The sequence below is a fragment of the Suricata suricatta genome, chromosome 16 (assembly GCF_006229205.1).
Source record: "Suricata suricatta isolate VVHF042 chromosome 16, meerkat_22Aug2017_6uvM2_HiC, whole genome shotgun sequence".
Taxonomy (NCBI): Eukaryota; Metazoa; Chordata; class Mammalia; order Carnivora; family Herpestidae; genus Suricata; species Suricata suricatta.
Window position 1 is genome coordinate 31582662 of NC_043715.1, and position 23006 is coordinate 31605667.

The 23006-nt window shown below is 43.5% G+C and overlaps 1 protein-coding gene across 8 annotated transcripts in view; it reads right to left on the reverse strand.

The window, feature by feature from the left end:
- Positions 1-4804: 4804 nt before the first annotated feature.
- The window catches only part of CYLD (CYLD lysine 63 deubiquitinase), a 68516-nt gene continuing 50314 nt past the window's right edge, over positions 4805-23006 (reverse strand). For all 8 annotated transcript variants that reach the window (XM_029925831.1, XM_029925827.1, XM_029925829.1 and 5 more), the window contains 8 exons: positions 22270-22392; positions 19882-19973; positions 18944-19010; positions 14193-14325; positions 13005-13113; positions 11612-11730; positions 11114-11330; positions 4805-9922 (listed from right to left, as the gene is read on the reverse strand). In XM_029925831.1, the coding sequence (XP_029781691.1) occupies positions 9738-9922; positions 11114-11330; positions 11612-11730; positions 13005-13113; positions 14193-14325; positions 18944-19010; positions 19882-19973; positions 22270-22392 (1045 nt within the window). In that variant the 3' untranslated portion in view covers positions 4805-9737. The remainder of the gene's footprint in view (positions 9923-11113; positions 11331-11611; positions 11731-13004; positions 13114-14192; positions 14326-18943; positions 19011-19881; positions 19974-22269; positions 22393-23006) is intronic.

The window sequence follows — 23006 nt, forward strand, 5'->3', positions numbered from 1 at the left end:
AACATAAAGCAACAGAACCCAGAACGTCAGAGCTGGATAGGACGGTGTAGACGATGGATGGAGGGATGGAGAAACTGAGGCTCAGAAAGGAGCCACCCAGGAGGGTGGGGACCAGTCCTGGCATGTTTCCAACAGGGCCCTGTGCTGAGCCTGGGGGCAGACGTGTGACCTGGCCTCATCCTGCCTGCTGACCAGAGCAGAGAAGGTGGCTGAGACGTGGCCGGCAGCAGCAGCAGTATGGGTGCCTGGGACATGCCAGGCGTGACAGACGCTTCGGGTCTATCGTCCATCCACCACACAGAATGGGTGAGGGTGGGAGCCACGGCCTTGTAAGAGATGTCTGCTCTCGGGGCGCCTGGGCGGCTCCGTCGGTTAAGCGTCCAGCTCTTGATTTCAGCTCAGGTCATGGTCTCATGGCTCATGAGATCGAATCCCACATCAGACTTTGTGCTGACAGTGTGGAACCTGCTTGGGATTCTCTCCCTCCCTCCCTCTGTCTCTGCACCGCCCCCTCTCAAAATAAACTCTAAAAAAAGAGAGAGGTGCCTGCTCTCACCTGCACAAAAAGTAGTTCATTAAAGTCTTAATCTGAGTGCGAATTCTTTATGGATTTTGCTGAAAGAAAAGTCTTTACTACAAAGGGGGGGGGTCAAGAGCAGTGGTTCTGAAACTTCAGTGTGTCTAAGACTTAGTTGGTGGTGCCCACAACGGCAGATTCCAGCCCGCTTTGAGAGTTTGATTCTATACGGTTTCAGGGGGGTGGGTGGGGGGCTCTGAGCCTAAGGTCCTGAATGACATGGTTAGAGGTAGCCCGCAGACCACTCTTTAGGAAAAACGGATGAGGGTGTGACCAGTTTTCATACAGAGACCCTGACAACTGTAGCTGAACTAACCTTAACACGGTGGCTCACACCGACAGTCTCTCCCGGTCTCCATCCCCTCATACAAGACTGTTTCTAGTGAAGAGAGAAATGTGCACCGATTTAGGGGCTTGACATCAGGACCCTATTATTTGTCTATGTTCTTCTCATAAAGCCACAGATTTGGATTCATTCTTCTGTAGATCCGCTAGAGAAAACCTCACATCCGGCCTTACAGTCTTCGCCCAGCAGATGGCACTAATTCGTTTGAAATCCCAGTAGCAGAAGGATACCTGAAAGCTGGAGGTAGATGGAGAGACAGGACAAGACCGAGACAGTGGAAGAGGACAGTCACATGCAGAGTTGTCCAACACTAGCCAGCTGTCCTGAAACGACACAGAGGAAGCCAAAACTGTCCCGGATGTAATTTGTAACCCGGTGTGCAGCCCTGACTCATTGCCACATTTGCTTTCAAAAAGCACCTGCGGCTTCCCAAACCTGGGACCTGGCTGCTGGCAGCTAGCTGGGAGGGAAGATCCGGGACGTTGCCATCGCCCATTATGACCACAAGATGGCGGTGCCGCGCCAAGAGGACGCGTTTGCTTTAGAAAATCTAAATTATGAAAAAGCAATCTGAAGACTGGAGTGTGACCTGAAAATAAGATCGGGGAGGGAGAAGCGACGTGGAGAGCGATGTGTTTATGAGACTTGCAACCTGTCTCTCCAATTCGTGATTATGTGACCCCGGCCGCTGGCTGCCGCTAGAGCTGACCATTTACTGAGGGGTTGTGAGAAGCACGGCACATTTCACGTTCATGTTCGTTTCAAGTTCAGGAAGCCTTAAGAGGGAAGCTCTATGATGTCTCCGCGTCTCAGCAGAAACACTACGTGGAGAACCAGAGGCCAGGACTTCTTGGATTATTTAAAAAGACATAAGGACCATGATATAATTTGGGCCACATGACTGGCTTCCATGCATTAAAGGCTGAAATTTTCTTCTTTCTCCTCAATAAATGTTTGAGCATCTAATTTATGCCAGGAAACTGTTCAAGGTGCTAAGGAGAGGGAACTGCAGGCCCTACAGAAAGTCCCTGCTTCTAGTGCAAAGAAAGAGACCACAAAAACCCACTAGGCCTGGGCAGAGGTGCCGTGGAGATGAACAGTCCGGGTCCACACGGTGCCGGCAGGTGCATCTTGGATGATGTCAGCCATAAACTGCAGCCATCTCTTCAGAGCCCATGGCTAGGCTTCCAGGAGTTTTGTGAGCCAATTCTTAACTACATCTATTATTCAAGTTAAATTATATAAACTTACAGTTAATAAGTTACATTTAAAAGTTATCATTACATTTAATTACCTATACTTGGAAAAAAAGAAATTTAATTAAGTTCTTTTTAAAACTCATCACTTCGTAATTACTTCACTTCTGACAATTATCTATGCTGGGGGTAAGCAAGCTTTTTCTGCAAAGGACAGGATAGTGAATTTTTTAGGCTGAGCCTGGCATGCGGCTCAGTTCTGCCCCTGAAACACAAAAGCAGCCATAGATATGTAATGTGAAGGGACAGGACCGTGTTCCCAATACAATATTTACCAAAACTTAGGCGGCGGTGAGCGGGGTTTGGTCTAACAGCCGTGGTTGCCGACCCTGGTCTGTGCTCGGGTATTTATGTCTCTCGTATCTAGAGGGTGGAAATGTGACCCACGTACACACAGTCCTGCTTGCATCTCTTCCCAGATCCACCTGCAGAGATGGCACGCCGGTAGCCCGAGATCAGCCACGGTGAGAGCACTCACACCACAAAATTGGTAAGCGCTCCCGAGCCGGCTTGTTCTCTCCCTGGAGAGCTGGGTGTTAAACATCGCCAGCACTCCGCGAAAATGCGGTTTGTGAAGACCTCTTTGAGTCTCCAGAGACCCAAACTGCACTGCCTCTTCCTACTGCGCAGTGGCCCATCCCACCCACAAGGGGCGACCTGCAGGACACAGTTTCGAAATACATCTGAACAAAACAGTCCGATGTTTGCAGAGATGACCAGCAAGAGTAAAGCACACACTTGTTTAAAATACAGGTTGCAAGACTGTAACCCCATATGCCACACTCCAGGAAGCAGCTCGCCTCTCCTTAGCTGTGTCCAGTGGACGGCTAAGAAGCCACGCATCGAGGTCCGAGGCCTGACCGCGTCTATTTCACGGGCTGGTGAGACTCTGTCAGCCACCAGCACCCCCAGGGTAGACCGCAGGGGTCCCATTCAAACACCTCACAAAGTGCTGGGGGCAGGGGGAAGGGGGAAGACAGCCCAGGCAAAGTCAGCTTCCAATCCGACTCTTCAAACCCACAGCCTACTTTACAAGACAGCATTTAAAACCGACTTGGGGGTTATTTTAAGAGAACGGTTTGATGCATAAAAATTAAGAGCCTTCATGAGTTCTTAGGAAAGTAGTGAGGTCAAAGCAGTGGATGCAACTTGCAAATTTCAGCTGCACGTCTGTGACGCTCGCCACCGACCACTCTCTCTTTCATGCCAATGGCTGAATGTTCTCACCCCTCCTGGCTTGCCCCCCAGAGGCCGCCTCCCGCTCCAGTGACATTGGGCTCCGCAAACCAGCCCTCTGAAGCCGGCGGTTCACACAGACGTGACCGTCCACAGTTCGGTGTGACGCTGGCCCCCCGAAACCAAGTCTCTCCCCAAGAACTCCTCTGCTTCTCACCTAGTCAGCCCGGTGTGTTCTATGGTTTCTGACATCCAGGTCTACACATCCTTTGGGATGTTCTCCAAAGGAAAAAAGAGCGTCTTCCTCGTGCCCCTGTAAGGGTGTTTTTACTCAAGTTCTCTTCCTAAATAGTGAAATTCATTCTGCTTCCAAATGCTTTCCCCTACCTCCAGAATGCGTCCACACAAATCTCCAAGGCTCTTTCCCAAGAGTCTGGGTCAGACGCTCTACCATGTTTTTTTCTACTTCCGCTCGGGAGCTCGTCCAAGTCCACGATCTTGGACTTTTACCAGAGCAGACAGGTCTACCAGGGAATGACAAGATCACGTGTCTCAGAAGACTCCATTGCTCCTGGCACGTGGCTCCCAACCTTGCCCCACGCAGGACAGACGTGAGGAGCTTTGAGGAATGCCAAGTGCCTGGGCGGCCCCATCTGCAGATTCTCGCAGCTTGGGCGGCACAGGTGTGGCGTGTCTAAAGTCTCCGAGCATGAATTCAGTGTGCAGCCAGGACTGGGAAGGGCTGTAGGCGGTACGTCCACCATGCGGGCCTCAGTGAGGGACGACACGTGGAGAGTCAGGAGAGGGACACCGAGCCAGGCCTCAGGAAGACAGGCTTAGAACGGGCCGGAGGTGTTCCTGCCAGCCGGTCCTCTCTCTGACTGGGACTCATTTTCCCTTGGAGGCCCCCATCTACTGGTGGGCACGAGAACAGAAACCTGAGGAAGACCTGTTTTATCAGTACCTAAGAGTAGACAAGTGTCCACCTCTGCGGTATCTGGAATCCCTTCTCTGATTATACAGAAAGTAAAGCATCTGACTGCCTCCTTGAGGGGCAGGGGACAGGGACCCACAATTCTTCTAGTCAACAGCCTCGTGCCCTTGTTTAGAGGTGAGGAAGCCCCAGGAGGGCCACCTCTAACTGGAGTGGTTAGAGCCTGGCAGAACCGAGCTTTCATTGGGACCAGAGCTTGGAAATGCCCAGGTGCTCCAAGAAACTACAGGTACCGTGATGCCACGGGGTAACCAGAGACCGTTGGCAGGTCGCCCGGAGCAGGGAGGGTCTAACCCGTTTTCTAAATCAGTCGTAATGTCGCCAGAGGCTGCGCAAAGATGTGCCCTCGCCGGCAGACCTCCTCCCCCAGAGGAAGCTCCCATAAGGTAAGAAGTTGTGCTCACCCCCAGGGGTCCCGTAACCCGAAACCCTTCCCCAAAGAAATCAAGGAAAAGGAACCATAAAAATTTAGTTTTAATGATACAGAAATAGTATATAGTACATTTCTTTCCACAGCAGCACTTCATTCGTCTCTAAAAAGTTTAACAAAATTAAGGCTAAATCAGAGCAATCTGATAGTAAAGGGATATTTTACGTGGTGTTATTTTTAAAGAAATGTCTTCATAAATACAGGATATTCTTCAGGCCAAAAATAAAATGGTTCAACAAGACACCAGATATGCGAAATGCAGTACAAAATGCGATAGCCATTTATGAATAACCTCAACTTCCCTGGGAAGTTTCAAATGGGATTAAAAGAAAAAAAAAGAATGCTGTGACAGGACCCTAAGACTCTCTGGAGTTAAAACTCGATGGTACTGTAGGCCCTTTTACAAAACAAAACAGGGACAGTGGGGTCTCCACCCTCATCTCTCCAGAAAAGTACAAACCAAAAGTGGACAGTATTTAAAAGTGCAAGAGAGATCGGAGGCCCGGCGTGCTTGGAAGGCCAGCCCTCCCCCATAACGGTCCCTTCCCCTGACCTACATGACAGCATGAGAGACCAAAACATATGTGGTCAAACAAAAATGGCCAAGACCGAAGGCCAGGAAACCAGGGCTCTGGAGTGACCCGTAAGGCCAGCACGAACTGCGATGGGGGGCGGGGAGTGCCCCCTGTCCCCACCCTCCTCGGCTCCCGGTGCTGGCTGGCTGCTGACCTCTGCTTTGGGACTCAGGAGACACCCTGCCGCTGGCCCAGGATGTAGAATAGGACGAAGGGCCCTTTCTCTTTTCCCTCGGGTGAAACTTCGGGAAGGAGACTAGACCAGGGCAGCGTCTACTCCCTGCAGGCAGCGTCACCCTCCAGAGCCCTGGTCTCTGTGAGCAGTGACACACGGCAGCTGTCTTCCCTGAGCCCCTTTCCCGTGCACCGCGTCCGCGGGGAGGGGGTGGCCTCTGCCCTGCCCCCCTCTCCTCTGCGCACGGGGCTCCCCTGTTCACACACTGTCCTCCTCCACACGCCCCTCCTGCCTCGGGAGCTCAAGTACTCCTCTCACCAAAGGGGGGCCGGGGGTGTCTTGTTAACATCACTGACTGCAAGGGAAGGGGGGGCTTATATTTCATTTTAAGCATTATGCCTCACCTACTTTAACAAGGACGTTTTGCTTCGAGGCCCTAGTACCCCAGAGGGACGTCTTCTCAGATAAATGTTAAAATTTTCTTCGTAAAGTAGCAGAGAGTGAGAAACAATGCTTTTCTTTAATGTCACATGACAGTTTTGCTTTTCCATTTCTTTGGTACCCAGAGTGAGCCTCAGTTTCCCCTAAAGAAATAAAGTGGAAGACAAATGTTCAGGTAAACAACATCAGATTTCCTCTTAAGATCTGTGTGTGTTCCAAAGACTGCCAAAACCTCGAAGAAACCGTGAGTTGAGGTATATGTATACTAAAATGCATTTCTTACATAAAATCATAGGTAAACACAGATACACAACGTGATAAACATCCAACTACCTACATTTAATTACATGTAATTAATGTGATAACATTATACAACCACAGGATCACAGAAAGAAAAGATATTTTTGAGATTTTGAGCTCAGTAGTCTTTGAATCTGGTTAGCAATCAGGCTCAGCTGGTGAGTCTTTTATGAACAAATTTCCCAGGCTCCACTCATAAAGAGTCAGACCCAATGGGCATGCGTGGGACCTAGAAATGTTTTTTCCCCATGAAATTTGATATTCCAGAACCGCCTTGTGATACAGAGGACACTAAGGTCCAAAGAAGTCAAGTCATCTCAGGCTAGCAGGGCAAGTGCCAGAGAAAGGGGTGGAGTCTGGTCTCTTGTCCCCTAGTCCATCACTTTTTCTGTTACTGTGTCCCAGAATTTTCTCCAAGACCTGTCACCCCTTAAGCAACCATTTGTAGGTATTCTGTCGTCAGAAGCCGGTGCGAAGCTGTTTGAAGGCAGGGACCCGCCTCCTATTCCTTTTGACACAGTCCTAGGTAATAAATGTCCTGTCGGCTCACATCTCTGTCCACCGTCACCCCAGCAGGTGCAGGGTCATCTAGCTGCGTGTCCAGATCTGCCCGACGAGGGGAGTAAAGCCTGAACTTAAAATGAAGACGCCAAGTTCAAACAACAGGACTTAGAACGACAATACAAGTTGCATAAGATTAATGACTATGTCTTCCCCTTGTTCCTGAATTATGTGTTAGGTGAAAAAAAAAATGAATCCAAGGGATAGAAAGAAGCCATTTACCTATAACATTTGGCAAATGTGAATTATAGAGATCCTAAACTATTCTAAGGAGATCATCCTCAGCAATTGTTACAACCGTATGTTACCAAGTTTTGTGAGTTTCTCTTGGTTTTCAGCATGTTTTCCTAGTCTTCTGTAACATTCTTTCAGAATGGAGTCACACCATAACTCCTTTATAAAGCTGACTGTGAGGGACTAAATACATTTAGCCTCTACATCACTACCTAGTTCCTCTCTCTCCCTCTATCCCCCGCTTCCTTCCATACTCTCTCTCTCTCACATACACACACACACACACACACACACACACAGTGTGAATTTAATTGGAGGTCAGGGAACAGGACTTGTTATATTTTCTATGTGTAGCTATGAATCATAAACCACGTTATAAATAATTCTATTACACTGCCATCTTGACTTTAGATATGATATGGAAAAAGGGATCACCAAAGCATTTTAAAAGCAAACGGGTAAATAGTAAAGAACATTTAGGGCTAAAATGTGACTACATCAGCAGGTGTACGAGCCACCAGTGCCACACAGCCCCGCCCTGCTGGTGCCCACATACCACGCGGGCTGCGCTGGGGCAGGGACAAGGAGGCGGCACCCAGAGGGACCGTCTAGGACCAGGGGGAGAGCCCGGCCCCCCACAGGGAGCACCACGGCAGGCTCCAGCATCCCGAGTGCCTTAGAAATAATTTATGGATGTGGCCCTGCCCCCTGGGAAGAGCCTCCATGTGGGGTAGGGGTGGGGGAGACGGGGAACCCCAGGCAGGATTTCTTTAAGTCCTCTGCCACCAGAGGCTGAGCAAGACATACCTTCTTGAACGTGCCTTTTAATTTTTACAGAAAAGGAACTTTCTCTTCTTTAACTGTTAGATCCAGTCTTACCTAGAGATTCCTGGTCATTCCTCCAGATAATCTCCTTAAAAATCCCATTAATAAGCTCATTCATCCATTTATTCGCTCAGCACCTATTTACTAAGGGGTGACAGGACTTAGCTAAGATCGGAGCCTCTGAATCGTGTACCCAGACCCTTCCCTTAGTACCCGAGGAGGGGGTAGGAGCAGAGCCAGCCCTGAGCCTGGGCTCCTCACCAAACCCCTGCCCCAGTATCCGCCTCTCCAACCCACCCAAACATTTAGCAAAACCGCATGCAAAACATACGTACTTTTTCATTTCAAAAATGAAAAAAGTTACAGAACGAAAGCGCTGTTGTGCCTTACTACAATTTATAAAGCTAAGGAATATTAGCAAAATGGAATGACAGAACCAAAAGTAAACGAGACTTAAAAAAAAAGTAATTGCAGGGTTTATAAAGATGCTTTCTGCTTTTTTTTTTTTTTTTTGACACTGAATGTTCTACAAAGTCCTACGTTACATGCACGCGACAACTCCTCGGTCTTCCTGCATGGTTAGGAAGTCTCTGCGGAAGGACAACGAGGCCACGAGACAACACTCGAAGAAAACACAGCCCACAGCACGTTCCACGGCACGGACATTCACAATCTGTGGTTCTGGCCCACGACATCCACTGGAGCCCAGACACACACTGATGTCGGCGGAGAAGACACCCACTTTCGACATAATCGGAAGGCGGACCCCGCTGCTGCTAACATCGCCATCAAACCTCGAAACTGCCATTACCTCCTGCGAAATCAAACTGCATTCAGGGAGCAGACGGGCTGACCTCATGGAAGTTCTGGGCGGTCTTTAGAGCAGCAGGGGTCTGGGCAGCCGAGACGTCTCTTCAGGGAGGTTTGACTGAGTAGTCTACATTCAAATTTACGTTCTGATGGACCATACATTTGTGTAGAAATATATTTATGACCCCAATCCTTTAATAAGATGCATTGTACCCTGTTCCATAAAATAGAGAGCCTTAACAACACCAAAAATAAAAACAAAACAAAAAACAAAAAACAAAAAAAAGCCCCCAAACCTCTTCTCTGACAGTTACAACTATGAATGAGAAGTTTCAGTAGCTGTGTATTCTAATCCCCCAGGAAAATTACATCAAAAATAGACGTTTTGTGACAAAATCACTTAGAGATCTCAAACCCAGAACAAATAGAAAACAACACCGGTAACGGAACTGCAGCACTTTTCTGCCCACTACTGCGGAAACACGGAAACTCGGCAGATCACCGACATGCAGGGACCAGCGCTATCTAGGAAAGAATTAACAAATCAAACTCAAGTACAGTTTTAGTAACTGGAGCAAAAGGAGACTCTTAATAAAACCAAAATAGTGCTTCCTCAAGGCAACTGTTAGCTAAAAGGAAAAGTGATTTCATATCCTTGGTCCATAAAGAAGACACATTTATTTACATTCTCAATGGACTAAAAGAGGTTTGAAACTGTCACAATTAAAATTTTATGCTTCCAAAAATATCGTATGATCAATGCACTTAACTTAAAGCTTCAGGTATTAATAACTTCATTTAGACTTCTTAAAAAACCAACACAAACATACTTTCTAGAGTGCAAAATGCTTCTTATTAAGTACTTCAGAAACACAAAAGCAATTTGTTTTTTTAAACACAGGAATCCTTTTCTGAAGGATCATCACCACGAACGCGTCCATTGCCGGCAATGGACGTGGAACACAACTGCCAGAGCCGGTAAAATGCGACAGTGCAGTCTCACACTCGGTCCCCGCCCCCGCCCAGGTGACCCCCGCTCATTTGTACAAACTCATCGTTGGACTCTGGTACATGCACATGTACGCGTCGCACAGAAGTCTCCGCGCACAGCCTTGGATTCTTCTGGAGTCCAAGGAGTGCAGGTCTTCCGGAGACATCTTCAAGTACTCGCCCACTTCCGGGCACGGGGTAACTTGAGGAATGTTGAAGCCGTTCTGACCACCTGCGGGAAAGAGGAAGCGTTCTACTGAGGGCAGTGAAGCAGTGAGTGACCTCCCAGAGCACTGTTACAATGTTCTAAGTTTAGCAAAGGCTGCCTTTCAAGATCTGAAGGACCTGGCTTCACTTCTGATTTCTAAAAGTTAAAGCCTCTTTTTAACTTTTGACAGGTTTCTCATTTCTTGGATCCGGAGAGGATTCAAGGGCCAATAGAATAAAACTGGTAAAAGGAGGCAAATCCTGAGCAAAGTTCTGAACCCACATTGCAGGCTTCTCTGTGTTCGGGCAGGGCGTAGTGCGCGCGCACGCACGCGAGCACACAGCGTCCCCTCCTCGCATCCCATGTCCCTCCCCGGACAGAAACACCCCCACACATTTCACCACGTGGCCATCCGCGTTAGAGCAGATCTAGCAAAATGAATACTATTGCACTTCCCTAAACTTTAAACCTTTTGCTTTACACGCCATTAGAGTGAATGAGAGCGCTGGGGGGGGGGGTTAGATGCCCCCCAAAAGCCTCTCCTGGCCTAGCCTCCCAAGGGCTTCTCCCAACGCCTCCCATCAGGACGCTCATCAGTTACAGTGGAGGCCCTGGTACTGCGCATGCGTACCCCCTGGAGAGGCAGCACACTCCCAGTTTGGGGAAGAAACACGTGACCTGTAGATCCAAAGAAGAGATTTACTAGTCTTAGTCATTTAGAAGAAAACGTAGATTTTAGTAGAAAAAAAAAAAATAAGCACTGAGATCAGAAAGACGGCATTAAACGCAAGCTGCGTGACCTTAGGCACCTCAGTTTCAGCTCTAACAACAGAGAAAGAGGAGGGATCCCCGTCTGCAGACGTGCGCTTCCCGGAGAGCTAGCAGAGGCGCCTGATAAATGGCGACCATGGCTCGAATGGAAAGTGAGACAGGCCCAAAAGCAAAAGAAGACAAAACCGGAAGTAAAACCTCTCAACCCTAAAGTAAGAATTCTGGGTTCTTTTTACAAAAATCACATGCGGGTCAAAATGGCACAACCATATTATTCCTTAGTTTAGCAACAGGGCTGCCTGTGCATTTCCAGACTGTCGGACTGCATCACCGAGATACTTCTGAAACACGCTCTTCTATTCCTCAGCACAGACGACCCGCTGTGAACTGTCCAGCACAAGCGACACGGGGCCACCACAGGTGGAAGAAAGGGACGTGGCCTACCATCGCGGTCGGCCATGCTGTCGAAGAAGAGCCAGGCAGAGTCGTCCTTCCCGTACTTCACGAAGGCGACGTAGTGGCTGGTCTCTATGCAGAGCACAGCAAACAGCTCCATCTTCTGGCGGGGGATGCAGCCGTGCCTCCAGTCCCAGTCGGGCAGGTCTTTGGGAAGGGACACCGGGTTATATTTGTGGTTGAGTCTCTTGGGATGAAGGTGGACCTGAAACCGAACGTGAAGAGAAGTGCGAGGTCGCTCATGAGCGGGACTCCGTGTTTGCGCGAATGGGCCCCGCTTCCTCTCACTGAACCCATCCCCGCCACCAGCCACCAAGGACTTTTTAGAAGGCCCCCCGAGTACACAGAAGACACATACGCAATCGCACTGGATTATGAATTCAAGTGAATAATGACTCGGAAAACTTTTCAAAACCTGAAATGTTTCCGACTTCAGATAATCTCCGATTTAGGAAGAGACCCTCCATTACGGGCTGTCCCGCTTACTTGGGTGTTGCAGGTCTTACAAAACTGCTTGATGTTTCCAGCTGAGATGTCGGGGTCGTCATAACACTCTCTGCACTCGTACATGGCGAGCCCCCCGCAGATCCGGCACTGCCTGGGGGCTAAAGCGGTAGGGGCGAGAGGGGTTAGGGGGGCTCCAAACATGTGTTCGTCCAGTAAAAAGATTGAGAGGAAAAGTTTAAGCTTTATTAAGGACTTGGATTCAAACAGGTCTGTCCTTCCTTGTCCCTATCATCGTCATGTTGTATTTCGTGGGACCCAGGGTATCTTTAAAGACATTTTCTCTGATAAAATGAGTTTTTTAAAAGCAGAGCAGGGGCGCCTGGGTAGCCTGGGCAGTAAAGTGTCCGACTCTTGGTTTCAGCTCAGGTCATGATCTCAAGCTTCGTTGGGATTCAGCCCCATGTCGGGCTCTGTGCTGACGGTGTGGAGCCTGCTTGGGATTCTCTCTCTTCTCTCTCTCTCTATGCTCCTCCCCTGTTTACACTCTCTCAAAATAAATACATAAACGTAAAAAAAAATTTAAAAACAGTATATTATAGGGGGTTTTCACACAATTAAAAAATTACTGATGAAAATTCAAAGACACAGCAAAGTACAAGGAAAACTACAAGCATCTACAATTTCAGTTAGCAAGAGACAGCCATTGTCCTCACTAATGTGAATTTTCTCCAATGACTGATTTATATCTGCATATTTACATAACCGTGTGTGTGTGTGTGCACGTGCATGTGTGTGTGTGTGTGTGTGTCTCCTCTTACGGAAAGTATCAACATACTTCCTTTTCACTTAGCTTTACATCACAATCACCTTCTTACACTTTGGTCTTCACAAACATGAACTTTAATGGAAGTCGTTTCATTGTACAGAGACACAAAAATTCATTTAACTACTCTCCTCTCATACAGATTGTTTCTAATTTCTTAATCATGTGACAATACATACTTTTGCATAGAGAATATTTACTTCCATCTCTGATCATTTTCTCAGAACATCTAGGACTAAAAGTACTAGCTTAATATTTCCAGGCTCTTCAGATACTGAATTGCCTTTCAGAAGAACTGTATCCCGTAAGCCTCTGACTCATAATTAATGAGACTGCCTATTTCTGAAAAACAAACAAAACTGGGGCACCTGGGTGGCTCAGTCAGTTAAACGTCTGATGTTGGCCCAGGCCATGATCTCCCGGTCTGTGAGTTCAAGCCCCACATCGGGCTCTGTACTGACAGCTCAGAGCCTGGAGCCTGCTTCAGATTCTGTGTCTCCCTCTCTCGCTGCCCCTCTCCCCACTCGCACTCTGTCTTTGTCTCTCTCTCAAAAATAAATGAACATTTAAAATTTTTTGAAAAACAAAGCAAAAAAATCTTATACTTACTGTCTTCAAGTAAATCCGTTATATTTAATTCCAGAGAAGGAAAAATTTTTTTAAACAGTTTAAAGTCTTTTCCAAATCGAGGCATTTGAATAATGAGACATGATGGTGCCTAAAAACAAGATATATATATTTTTAGAACCAAAGTACTGAAAAAATGTTCCCTATAAAACTAAAGCAGCCATTGCCCAACCCGTGGCGCCGCTGTACCATCGATGGCCTGCAGGCGGGATCAGGGCCTGCGGGCAGGTGTGGGGGCGGAGCACGGATGGTCCACATGTTTTCAGGATCCTTTCCACAGACACCCAGACAAGCTTACATTCTACTGTGGGTTTATATCAAAAATCAACATTTTAGAAAACTTGTTTTGATAAGCATCATAAAGAAGCTGTTGTCCGCGAAGGGCACCATTCCTTTTATTTCAACAAATAACTGTAACTGTTCAAAGCTTTACCAGAACATCCTTTCAGAAATAAATGTAATAAAAATGTAGTACTAAGATCATGAAGATACTCAGGAAGCAACAGAAAAATAATTTCTATCACTTGTTCATTAACAAACCAGTATAAGTGAATTCGCCTCTTGTTGAAGGAAAAGTAAACATTCTTTTTGATATACTTGGCTAATATGCTTATGTCAAATATTAAGCTGGGTAAAATGAATGACAATTAAAAAAAATTATACGTCTTCCCTTTGCTTTAAATACTACTTAAAAGTTTTCAAGTTACAAATTAGTTTTATATTTTCTTTGGCACGAAAAATCCAAAAGTTCAATCTTAATTCTAAGACATTTTCTTTAAGGACACAACTGAAACTCCGAAATTTTTTTTATTTTTATTTGTGTTTTGTTAACAGTTTGTGTGTTCTTGGTGAGGCAAGATGAACAGTTCCCAAATCTAGCAGTAGTCTTAAAAATACTAAGGACTGGGGGCACCTGGGTGGCTCAGTCGGTTAAGCATCTGACTTCGGCTCAGGTCATGATCTCACAGTTCATGGGTTCGAGCCCTGCATGGGGCTCTGTGCTGATAGCTCAAAGCCTGGAGCCTGCTTCAGATTCTGTGTCTCCTTCTCTCTCTGTCCCTCCCGTGCTCATACTCTGTCTCTCTCTCTCTCTCTCTGTCTTGCAAAAATAAATAAAATGTTAAAACAAAATACTAAGGACTGTCATATAAAATAACAATAATCACTAACCTCTGCAAACTTCAGGTTACTGTTGATGAAAGACCATTCTAACAACTGCTGAATTGTAGGAACTCCAACTTTCTCATTTTTTTCCATAAAAATTTGATAGAAGTAACAATCTTGTACTTTTTGACCTGCTGATCTAAAAACACACAGGAAAAAAAACACATTTATTTACAAAATGCTTAAATGAGAACGTGAAGCTGTCCCAGCAGTATCTAAGAACAGAGAATGTTGCGAAGTTGCGGGTGCAACCCTGCGTAGCCAGAACAACATGTGAAAGACAGTAATTTAATGAATTAAATGTGCTTGTAGAACACCTTAAAAGTGAGATCTTATTGCAGTGTTCATATTCAGAAGTTCCCTTAGTGATAAATAACGGAATACCATCCATAGTCAAGAAGCACTGTGTGAACAATAATAACCAGAAGCTAACTTGGTTCGACGTAACCAAATCTAAAAAGCATTTTTAATCAACATTCCATTAAGATGTTGAATGTTTAAAAGTTAAACTGCATTTAATGCTTGACACAGGAAAACAAACTCTTATGTATCTGAATGGGGCAGACCCTGAGAGTCCTTCTAGACCAAACTTTTCATTTCTAAAATGAAGACCTGGAGATCCAGGGAAGAATAATCACCGCCCCCAGCAGCGTAGGCAGAGCTACGTGTGGAAACCAGGTGCCCGCCTGCCGTCTATTAATCCCCCCATGGCAGCACCTGTCCCCTCAGATGGCCGCTCATTTATTCAGCACATGCCAAGGAAGCCCTTTCCGAATGCCAATCAGTTTCACCCTTATATTAGACATTTTGCTTTTACATATTTTACTAGAGAATCACGTTACTCTTTAAAACTAACTCTACCTAAAGGGCTACTTATCTTTAAGTGTACAATGTATCTTTTCAGCGGAATTTCTGATTAGAGAATCAGCCTATTTATAGCTAGATTTCAAGTTTTTATGGAAAATTATCAACATAGCTTTCACAGCAGAACAGCTATCCAGAGACCAACCTTCAGAACCCCTCAGCTTTCCAAAGCAACTTATGAACAAAACTTATTTGTTAACAAAACCAGGAGATTCATGAGAACCCGCAACAAGCAAAAACAAATGATAACCAAGAAACCTGAAGGTTATGTTGATATCAGTATTGGTTGTTGATGACTATGAGAGACCAGAATTTTTCTGTGAGAGTGAAAGCATAAAAAAATTTAACAAACAGGGAAAACAATAAGACAGGAAACTAAGAAAGCATAAAGCAGCAGAGGTCAGTAGTTGTAAGCATTAGAAATAATAGTAATGGTGACAGGAAGGAGAATCATGGTTGATGGGAACCATATTGAGAGAAGAGAACCAGAAATGAGGATGTAAGACCAACCGCTTTGTGATACTGAGGCAGAAGGTTCAGGAGCCTGGATGGGGACTGGGGGAGGGGCAGGGGACAACAAGCACTCAAGTCTCATTACTACAGTTTTAGAAGCTAAAACCCTAGAGTAATTAATTAGCTGCTCATTAAAACACACACATACAAGAATCACAACAAAGCTGGTGCTATTATACAAAACTGCACAATGGAGATTACGGTTTTCCACTAAGAAAATCTAGAAGTGGAAGGGTACAGATGTTGCACTAACTTCAGAATAAAAAGGACATCTACAGAGAAGATAAAAACAGTTGTGGAACTGTAGGATATTGGTCTGTCCACCTGCATAACACAGACCTTAATGGATGGCCACTAAAATTCTTTACAGATTTCGGGCTATCTGCACTGTGGAATAGAAAACATCTGTGTAATAAGAATACCCAGACCATGTTCTATAATGAGAAGTACTCAGTAACACAACCTGAAAATTGTCCTGCATCTTTGCTCCTTGTTGCTGATTTTATTCCACTGCTTTTCTTGGAATGCTTCACTTCCATGCACTACCTTCTCGTTAGTTGGTAATGATTTTAGTTTCACCTTAGCTTTAACACCCCACACAGAATTAGTCATTACCCCTACTATCATTATTATTGTTTTGAATATGAGAGCTTAGTTTACCCACATTTATGACCATGACTCTTCCTTGTTTCTTGCATACTACTCCTTTATTCTAAATTCAGCTTGGTCTTACTATAGCACATCCTGTGAAAAGTCTCTGAGTTAGACAATTTAGTCCTGGTTCTTCCAGCTCAGGAATTTCGTGCATCTTTCTTCTTGGAACTTAAGTCTGCCAAAACTTCTGGTAAAGCTTTAGTTATTGTCTATCAAAATATTGCTTCTTCCCCATTCTCTCTAGTGTCTCCTCCTAGAACTGCACTAAGAATCTCTCTTCCATGTCTTTTATCTTCTCTCATTTTCCAACGTTTTTTTCCCTTTGGGCTACATTCCAGGTACTTTCTTCAGATTGATCTTACAAATGAGTAATTCTTTATTCAGCTGTACATACCGCATTCAGTGACATACCCCTGACCCGGGAAGTCATACAGTATATATATGGAGATAGGAATTTTTTAAATTCTATTTCTGGGAATTCTATTTTTGTATATTTGATTCCGCTGGTTATCAAATCCGCATCTATCCTCCTAGGTAGCTGAGTCCTTTGCCTCTTCAATCCCCTCACACTACTGTGCAGCCTCTCAGACTGTCCACTAGTTCAGATTTTACGGCACCCTCTCCTATGTTCTATCAGCTGACTCCCCCTCAGAAAGGCATGTGCAGGTGAAGAATGACACTTGGAAAAGAAGGGCTGACATTAAAGCATCTTTTTATATCTTCTTATGATCTTTAAACCAGTGATTCTCCACATGAAGAGGCTGCTAAAGGGGAAGGGAAACAGTGACCCCTTCAAGGGGTGTCAGAACCTCCCAGAGCCCTTTTCCAACTGCACATGACCTTCAAGCAGTAAGATGCACTCCCACATGTGTCTGGCCCTCTTACCCCCTGAGAATCACAGCTGCCTTCAGCCTATGTTATTACCAGAGTCTATTATATCCCTAGGGTGTGCTGGGCTACAAAAAAAAAAAAAAAGAAAGAAAAAAAAAGAAAAATAATTGTTTTGATCATCTGAAATTTATTTCAAGAAAAACAAAAGTGACTTTTTCCCTCTCAAATTGCCTGTTAGACTTCCTACATCATGTATCAAACACAGCTTTCTTTCCTCATTTGTGTTTGAAAGCTCACTTATAAGATACTGAAATTCTATTTTTGAGCCTTCTATTCAGGTCTGTTGATCCACATTCCTAGTTTTATATAGTTTCGCACTGTTTAATGTCTATTGCTTTGCCTTAGAGCTTTTAATAGAACTCTTTTTAAAAAAACCTTCAAACTTCAATATTTTCACCCATTTCATCCTGTAAAGAACTCTAAAATCACTTTACTGAGTTCCAAAATAAAGTTAAGCTCTTGCTCATGTGCAAATTATTCTATAAAAAATTAACATCTTTAAGTAATTTAGTATTCTTACCTGGAACACAGTCCTTCTCACTAATTAATCAAATCACCTTTTAGCTCTGTGCAAGTCTTTTAAAAAACCGATCTCAATAAAATTGACTTCTTGGCATTTTGTACTTTCATGAAGCATGAAAGTGTCCCTTTTTCATATTTGCTAGGAGGTATATAGAAATGATATTGATTTCTCCATGATTATTCTCTACATGGTCAAATTACAAGGTGTTTTATTAATTCTAGTAGTTTCTGAACAATTCTCTAGGATTTTCTAGGTGTTCATATAGCTATTACCATCTTTGAATAGATAATAAATATGTATTAGTGACGTTTACGTATCATGTCTTATTTCATTAGTTAGAACTTCCAAAACAATATCAAACTGTAACTGTGGCATTGTCCTCCTTCCCTTCCTTCTTATCTGTCGATTCAACACTAGCATCAAATAACATCACTTAGGACCCAAAGATGAGTAAGAGTATTTGCCCGTGATTAGCTCTTAGGGAAGTAAATAGTAAATCAGCAAGATTTTAATTTTTTTAATGTTTATTCATTTTTGAGAAAGAGCATGAGCAAGGGAGGGGCAGAAAGTGAGGGGGCTAGAGGATCAAACAGGCTCTATGCTCTGGTGAGCCCAATGTGGGACTCGAACTCACAAACAGTGAGATCATGACCTGAGCTGACGTTGGATGCTCAACCAACGGAGCGACCCAGGTGCCCCGATCAGCAAGATTTTCAACAGAGAAACCCAAGCTATACCGTAAAAGGGTCCGGCATTTAGACTATGAACATTAAACCCTCCAGAAAGTTCCTCCATTTAGAATATCTCACTAAGAACTCTGGCGCATCAGATTCAAGATTTTCATTAACACAGAGGAGGGAAAAAAGGTAAATTACAAAACAGGGAACAAGAGAGCTACGACGAGGCTAAATTGATTTTCCAAGTGATGGACAGTCAAAACAGTGTTCTCATGGTATCTCATTGGGTTAGAATAATATTCTCTTACAGTCTTTAATTTCCCTTAGAACCTTTCATTGACTAAATTGTAAAATATTTATGTTCAGTTTTATAAGAAAATGATTTGCAATAATATTTATTATTAGGGTGAAAATTAAAAGCACAGATTTACACTGGATTCATTCTTCCAGTTAAGTATGGCGAGGACAATGATTAATTAAATGATTAAGTTAATTTGTGTTATAGGAACCTAGCATATTAAGATTCCTAAACAAATACAGTATTACGTAATCACAAAAGAAACCACTTCTATGGAACAATGGCAGAGAAAATGAAAACTGCTTTTCCAGTGCTCCTGTTGTAATTTAGAAGTTACCTTATTTTTAACAATGGTTCTACCCTCAAAATATGATGAAATAGGATATTCAAGAATTCTTCAGGATCTAGAAGAAAATAAAAACTCAAATAAGTCATAGGCAAAATTTTTAAATCATTCTTTTTATTTATAATAGTTATATTTTTATTCTGAATTCTTTTTTATAGTCAATATTTTTAAATTAAAAGCACAGTTCTCAAGTTTTCCTGCCTATGAGAAATATAAAGGACATTTAAATAGTTAGGATAAAGTATGACAGTCTAACTTTGTTATAACTTCACTGCATATGAAAAGGTATAACAATTCATGTATGATGAAATCATTTTAATTTCTTCTGAGGGGTTAATAGGAATAAAACTGGAAATGTAACTTTTGTTTTTTTTTCTGTTATTTAACTAATTATCAAGTCTCTAAACATTACAGCTGGTTACAATGTGCTGCTAACATGTTCACAGACGGGAGCTGAATGTCTGAGCAAATCCATTAGCTACGAATAGAGTAAAACACAGTCTCTGACCATAAACTTCATTCCAGCGAGCCATTCTTTAACTCCCTTCATAACAAGGGAAGCTAGCTGGGAAATGGGGATGGACCAATGCAACCCGCAGCACAGAGAGGGACACAGTGTCAAGCATCACTGCTGGAAGGAAAGAAAACTGTTTATCCACTTCACGCGCTACCACTAGGCAGCTTCCCACAAATCACTCACTTTTAAGAAGCGGACAAAACGGCACCTCACATAGAAACTAATATTACACTGTATGTTAACTAACTGGAATTTAGATAAAAAACTTTTTAAAAATGTACATCACATAGGAAGGAATTTCTTTCTAGTTTAAAAATAAAACCCTAAAGCTACAGAGACACACATTTCCACCAGTAATTTAGCATATGCTCCCAAGCTATTTTTAATGCATATCCCATAAACTAAGAGTCACCTTTTTCTTCAGAGGTAAATCCTGATGCAGCCTCAACTTTTTCAAGTATTTTCCTCAGTTTCATAATCTTTGTGGCACACACATATCCGTATCTACGTTAATAACAATGAATTAATACTGGCACAGGCATTACATTAGCATAACACATTTTGATAATCACATTCTTATATAATTCCGGCGCATCATGCATAAATTAATAGGCTAGATAATGATCCTGAAAATCGTAATTCGTCTACTTCTTGACGCTTGCAAGTTACAAAGCTAGCATCAGAATTATCCCAGACACTAACTACTACGCCTTAAAAATAACTGTCACATACTAAGATAGAAATAGCATTTTTAAAGTATGATGACTGGCCTTTTATTTTCTTTTTATTTTTTTAATGTTTATTTATTTTCAAGAGAGAGACAGAGCATGAGTGGGGGAGGGGCGGAGAGAAAGGGGGACACAGAATCTGAAGCAGGCTCCAGGCTCTGAGCTGTCAGCACAGAGCCCGATGCGGGGCTTGAATCATGATTCTTAACTGGATGGACAACAGTATCCAAGTAACCTCTATTGATGGACTTAGGGTGTCTGGGAAAGAAGGAAAGAAGGAAGTAGTAACATGACCCAGAGTTTTGGATTGGATCCGTCTTGTTCCATTATCAATTACTTGGGGGAAGAAATGGACAGGATATTTAACCATCTACATAAGATAAAATAACTGACGTAAAAAATCAAGACTCGTAACTATCTTAAAGGGTATAAACTAGACTCGTTTTCATCATTACAGAATGTAAAGAAAACAAAAGATAGGTGTAGGGACATTTATTCCCTTGTAATTTACTTTCTTAGTCATGTTACATAGTAGGCCATTCTGAATGCCCTTTATAGTTTAATATTTTGCATTTTTTCATCAAAATCTTATATCAAACTTTTATAAACTGTATTTACTTATTTTTGAGAGAGAAAGCAAGTGAGCATGAATGGGGGAAGGGGAGAGAGAGGGAGAGAGAAGAGAATCACAGGCAGGCTCTGTGCTGTCAGCTCAGAGCCCAATGTGGGGCTCAAACCCACAAACCGTGAGTTCACGACCTGAGCCAAAATCAAGAGTCAGACATTTAACTGACTGAGCCACCCAGGCACCCCCTCAAACTCTTTTTAAATTTTAATTGTTAAATAAGAAAATGTGTCACAAGAATTAAAAATTGATCTAAATATGGACTTGAAATTACATAGTTGGTTCTCTATATTCCTGAGTGAACAGATTTAATCGATGGCCCTAACTTCATAGTTTAAATTTTATAATGTGACACCATCACGCATCACTACTACAACCACGTATGAGAAGTCTTTACTTGCTGTTTTATTACTTGCGCTTGTATCATTACAAATTGCTTCCAGGACCAAAGACATATTTATAATTCATAAACTAGGAAACGATCAAAAACATCACTTTTTAAAGGGATGTGCAGGGAGGCCGAAATGTATTCCTTTAATCCAGAAATGTGTTAATAAAATACACCTCATCTGTTTCTAACACAGGAGTACTCAATGCGAGCTATTCTACAAATTAAAATTTTCCATGCGGCATCTGGGTGGCTCAGTCAGTTGAGTGTCTGACTCCTGATCTGGGCTGAGGTCATGATCCCAGGTGGTAGGATCGAGCCCATGTCAGGCTCCATGCTGATTCTCTCTCTCCCTCTCTGCCACTCTCCCTTGCTCAAGCCCTTTCTCTTTCTCTAAAATAAAATAAAAAATTAAATAAAATTTTCCTTTGCTCCTTTTTTTTCCAGATAAAATTAAGTTTAAGAAGCCAGACTACACCATTTAGACCAGAGAGTGTATTGTTAGGGGCACCGCTGGAATTAAGCTCAAGCAGAAGACAATGGTACCAGGAGCTTCATATCAGCTTTTCGAATCTACTGGAATTACTAAATTGTACTATACTCTACCAGAATGGTTTCATCGTTTTATGGCATACACTAGGTGCTACACCCTGACCAGACTAGAGAAATTGAATAAGGCAGTAAAGGTTAAAAAATTGTAATGCTGGGGCAGCTGGGTGGCTCAGTCAGTTAAGCATCCGACTTCGGCTCAGGGCATGATCTCACGGTTCATGGGTTCAAGCCCCGCATCAGGCTCTGTGCCGACAGCTCAGAGCCTGGAGCCTGCTTCGGATTCTGTGTCTCCCTCTCTCTGCCTCTCCCCTGCTTATGTTCTCTCTCTGTTTTTCTCTCAAAAATAAACAAACATAAAAAAAAATTTTAACTGTAAAGGGTTTATCAAGAGAACAAATTTTCACCCATTTCTTAATAAATGAAAGCAGGTATGAATTAATTACTGTGCCAAACAACAGTACATAGGACACCATCGAAAGGCAAAACAACTCCGTGTCTCCTACTTACATTCTCAGCGGATTAACAATTTCTGTCCTCAGTAACTCTTGCGTTTCACTGTAATATTCTACATCATTCTTTTCTTTAGGTCTAAGTAACACAGTGTCCAGGACAGAACTAAAAGCAAATAAGCTGTAAAATAAAAGAAATCGTTTTCCTCATGCCGTACACATTACTTTTTGGGAAACAGATACTACAAAGAATGTAATGAGAAAACAGACAACCAAGTCTGAAGAACAGGGAACATTAGAAATTCGTGCTTTTAATTGACACGGGTACCAAAGACACCTGCCAAGGTTCCCACGGTTCAGTCATCAGGGACTGGAGATCTTTCCAGGTTAAAAATACTGATCTTGGGAAAGCAAACTGTAGCTTGACCGCGTTAAAGGATAAAAATAGGGCTCAAGTATATGAAGAGAACTTCTTTGTAAAAGCTGAAAAGGGGCCTACCAATCTGAGTCAAAGTCAGACACACCACAGAGGAGGGGGTCTGACACGCACACAGGCAACACAACCCGCAAGAAATCACATCCCCCTCTCCCTGCACCCACTGCAGAGACACAAATTTCTTTAAATGCCAAAATCACTTGTGAGCGACTAATAAGTTGCCCAGGTGACTTGCTGGGATCAGAGAAAATGGAGATTTGGCTAATACAAACTTGCATCAGGAAATCTCAAAAGTACCGTATCAATTCTGTAAGGCTTGTTTTTTCCACACACGGAAGAGACGGGCAGTATTCTGCCCA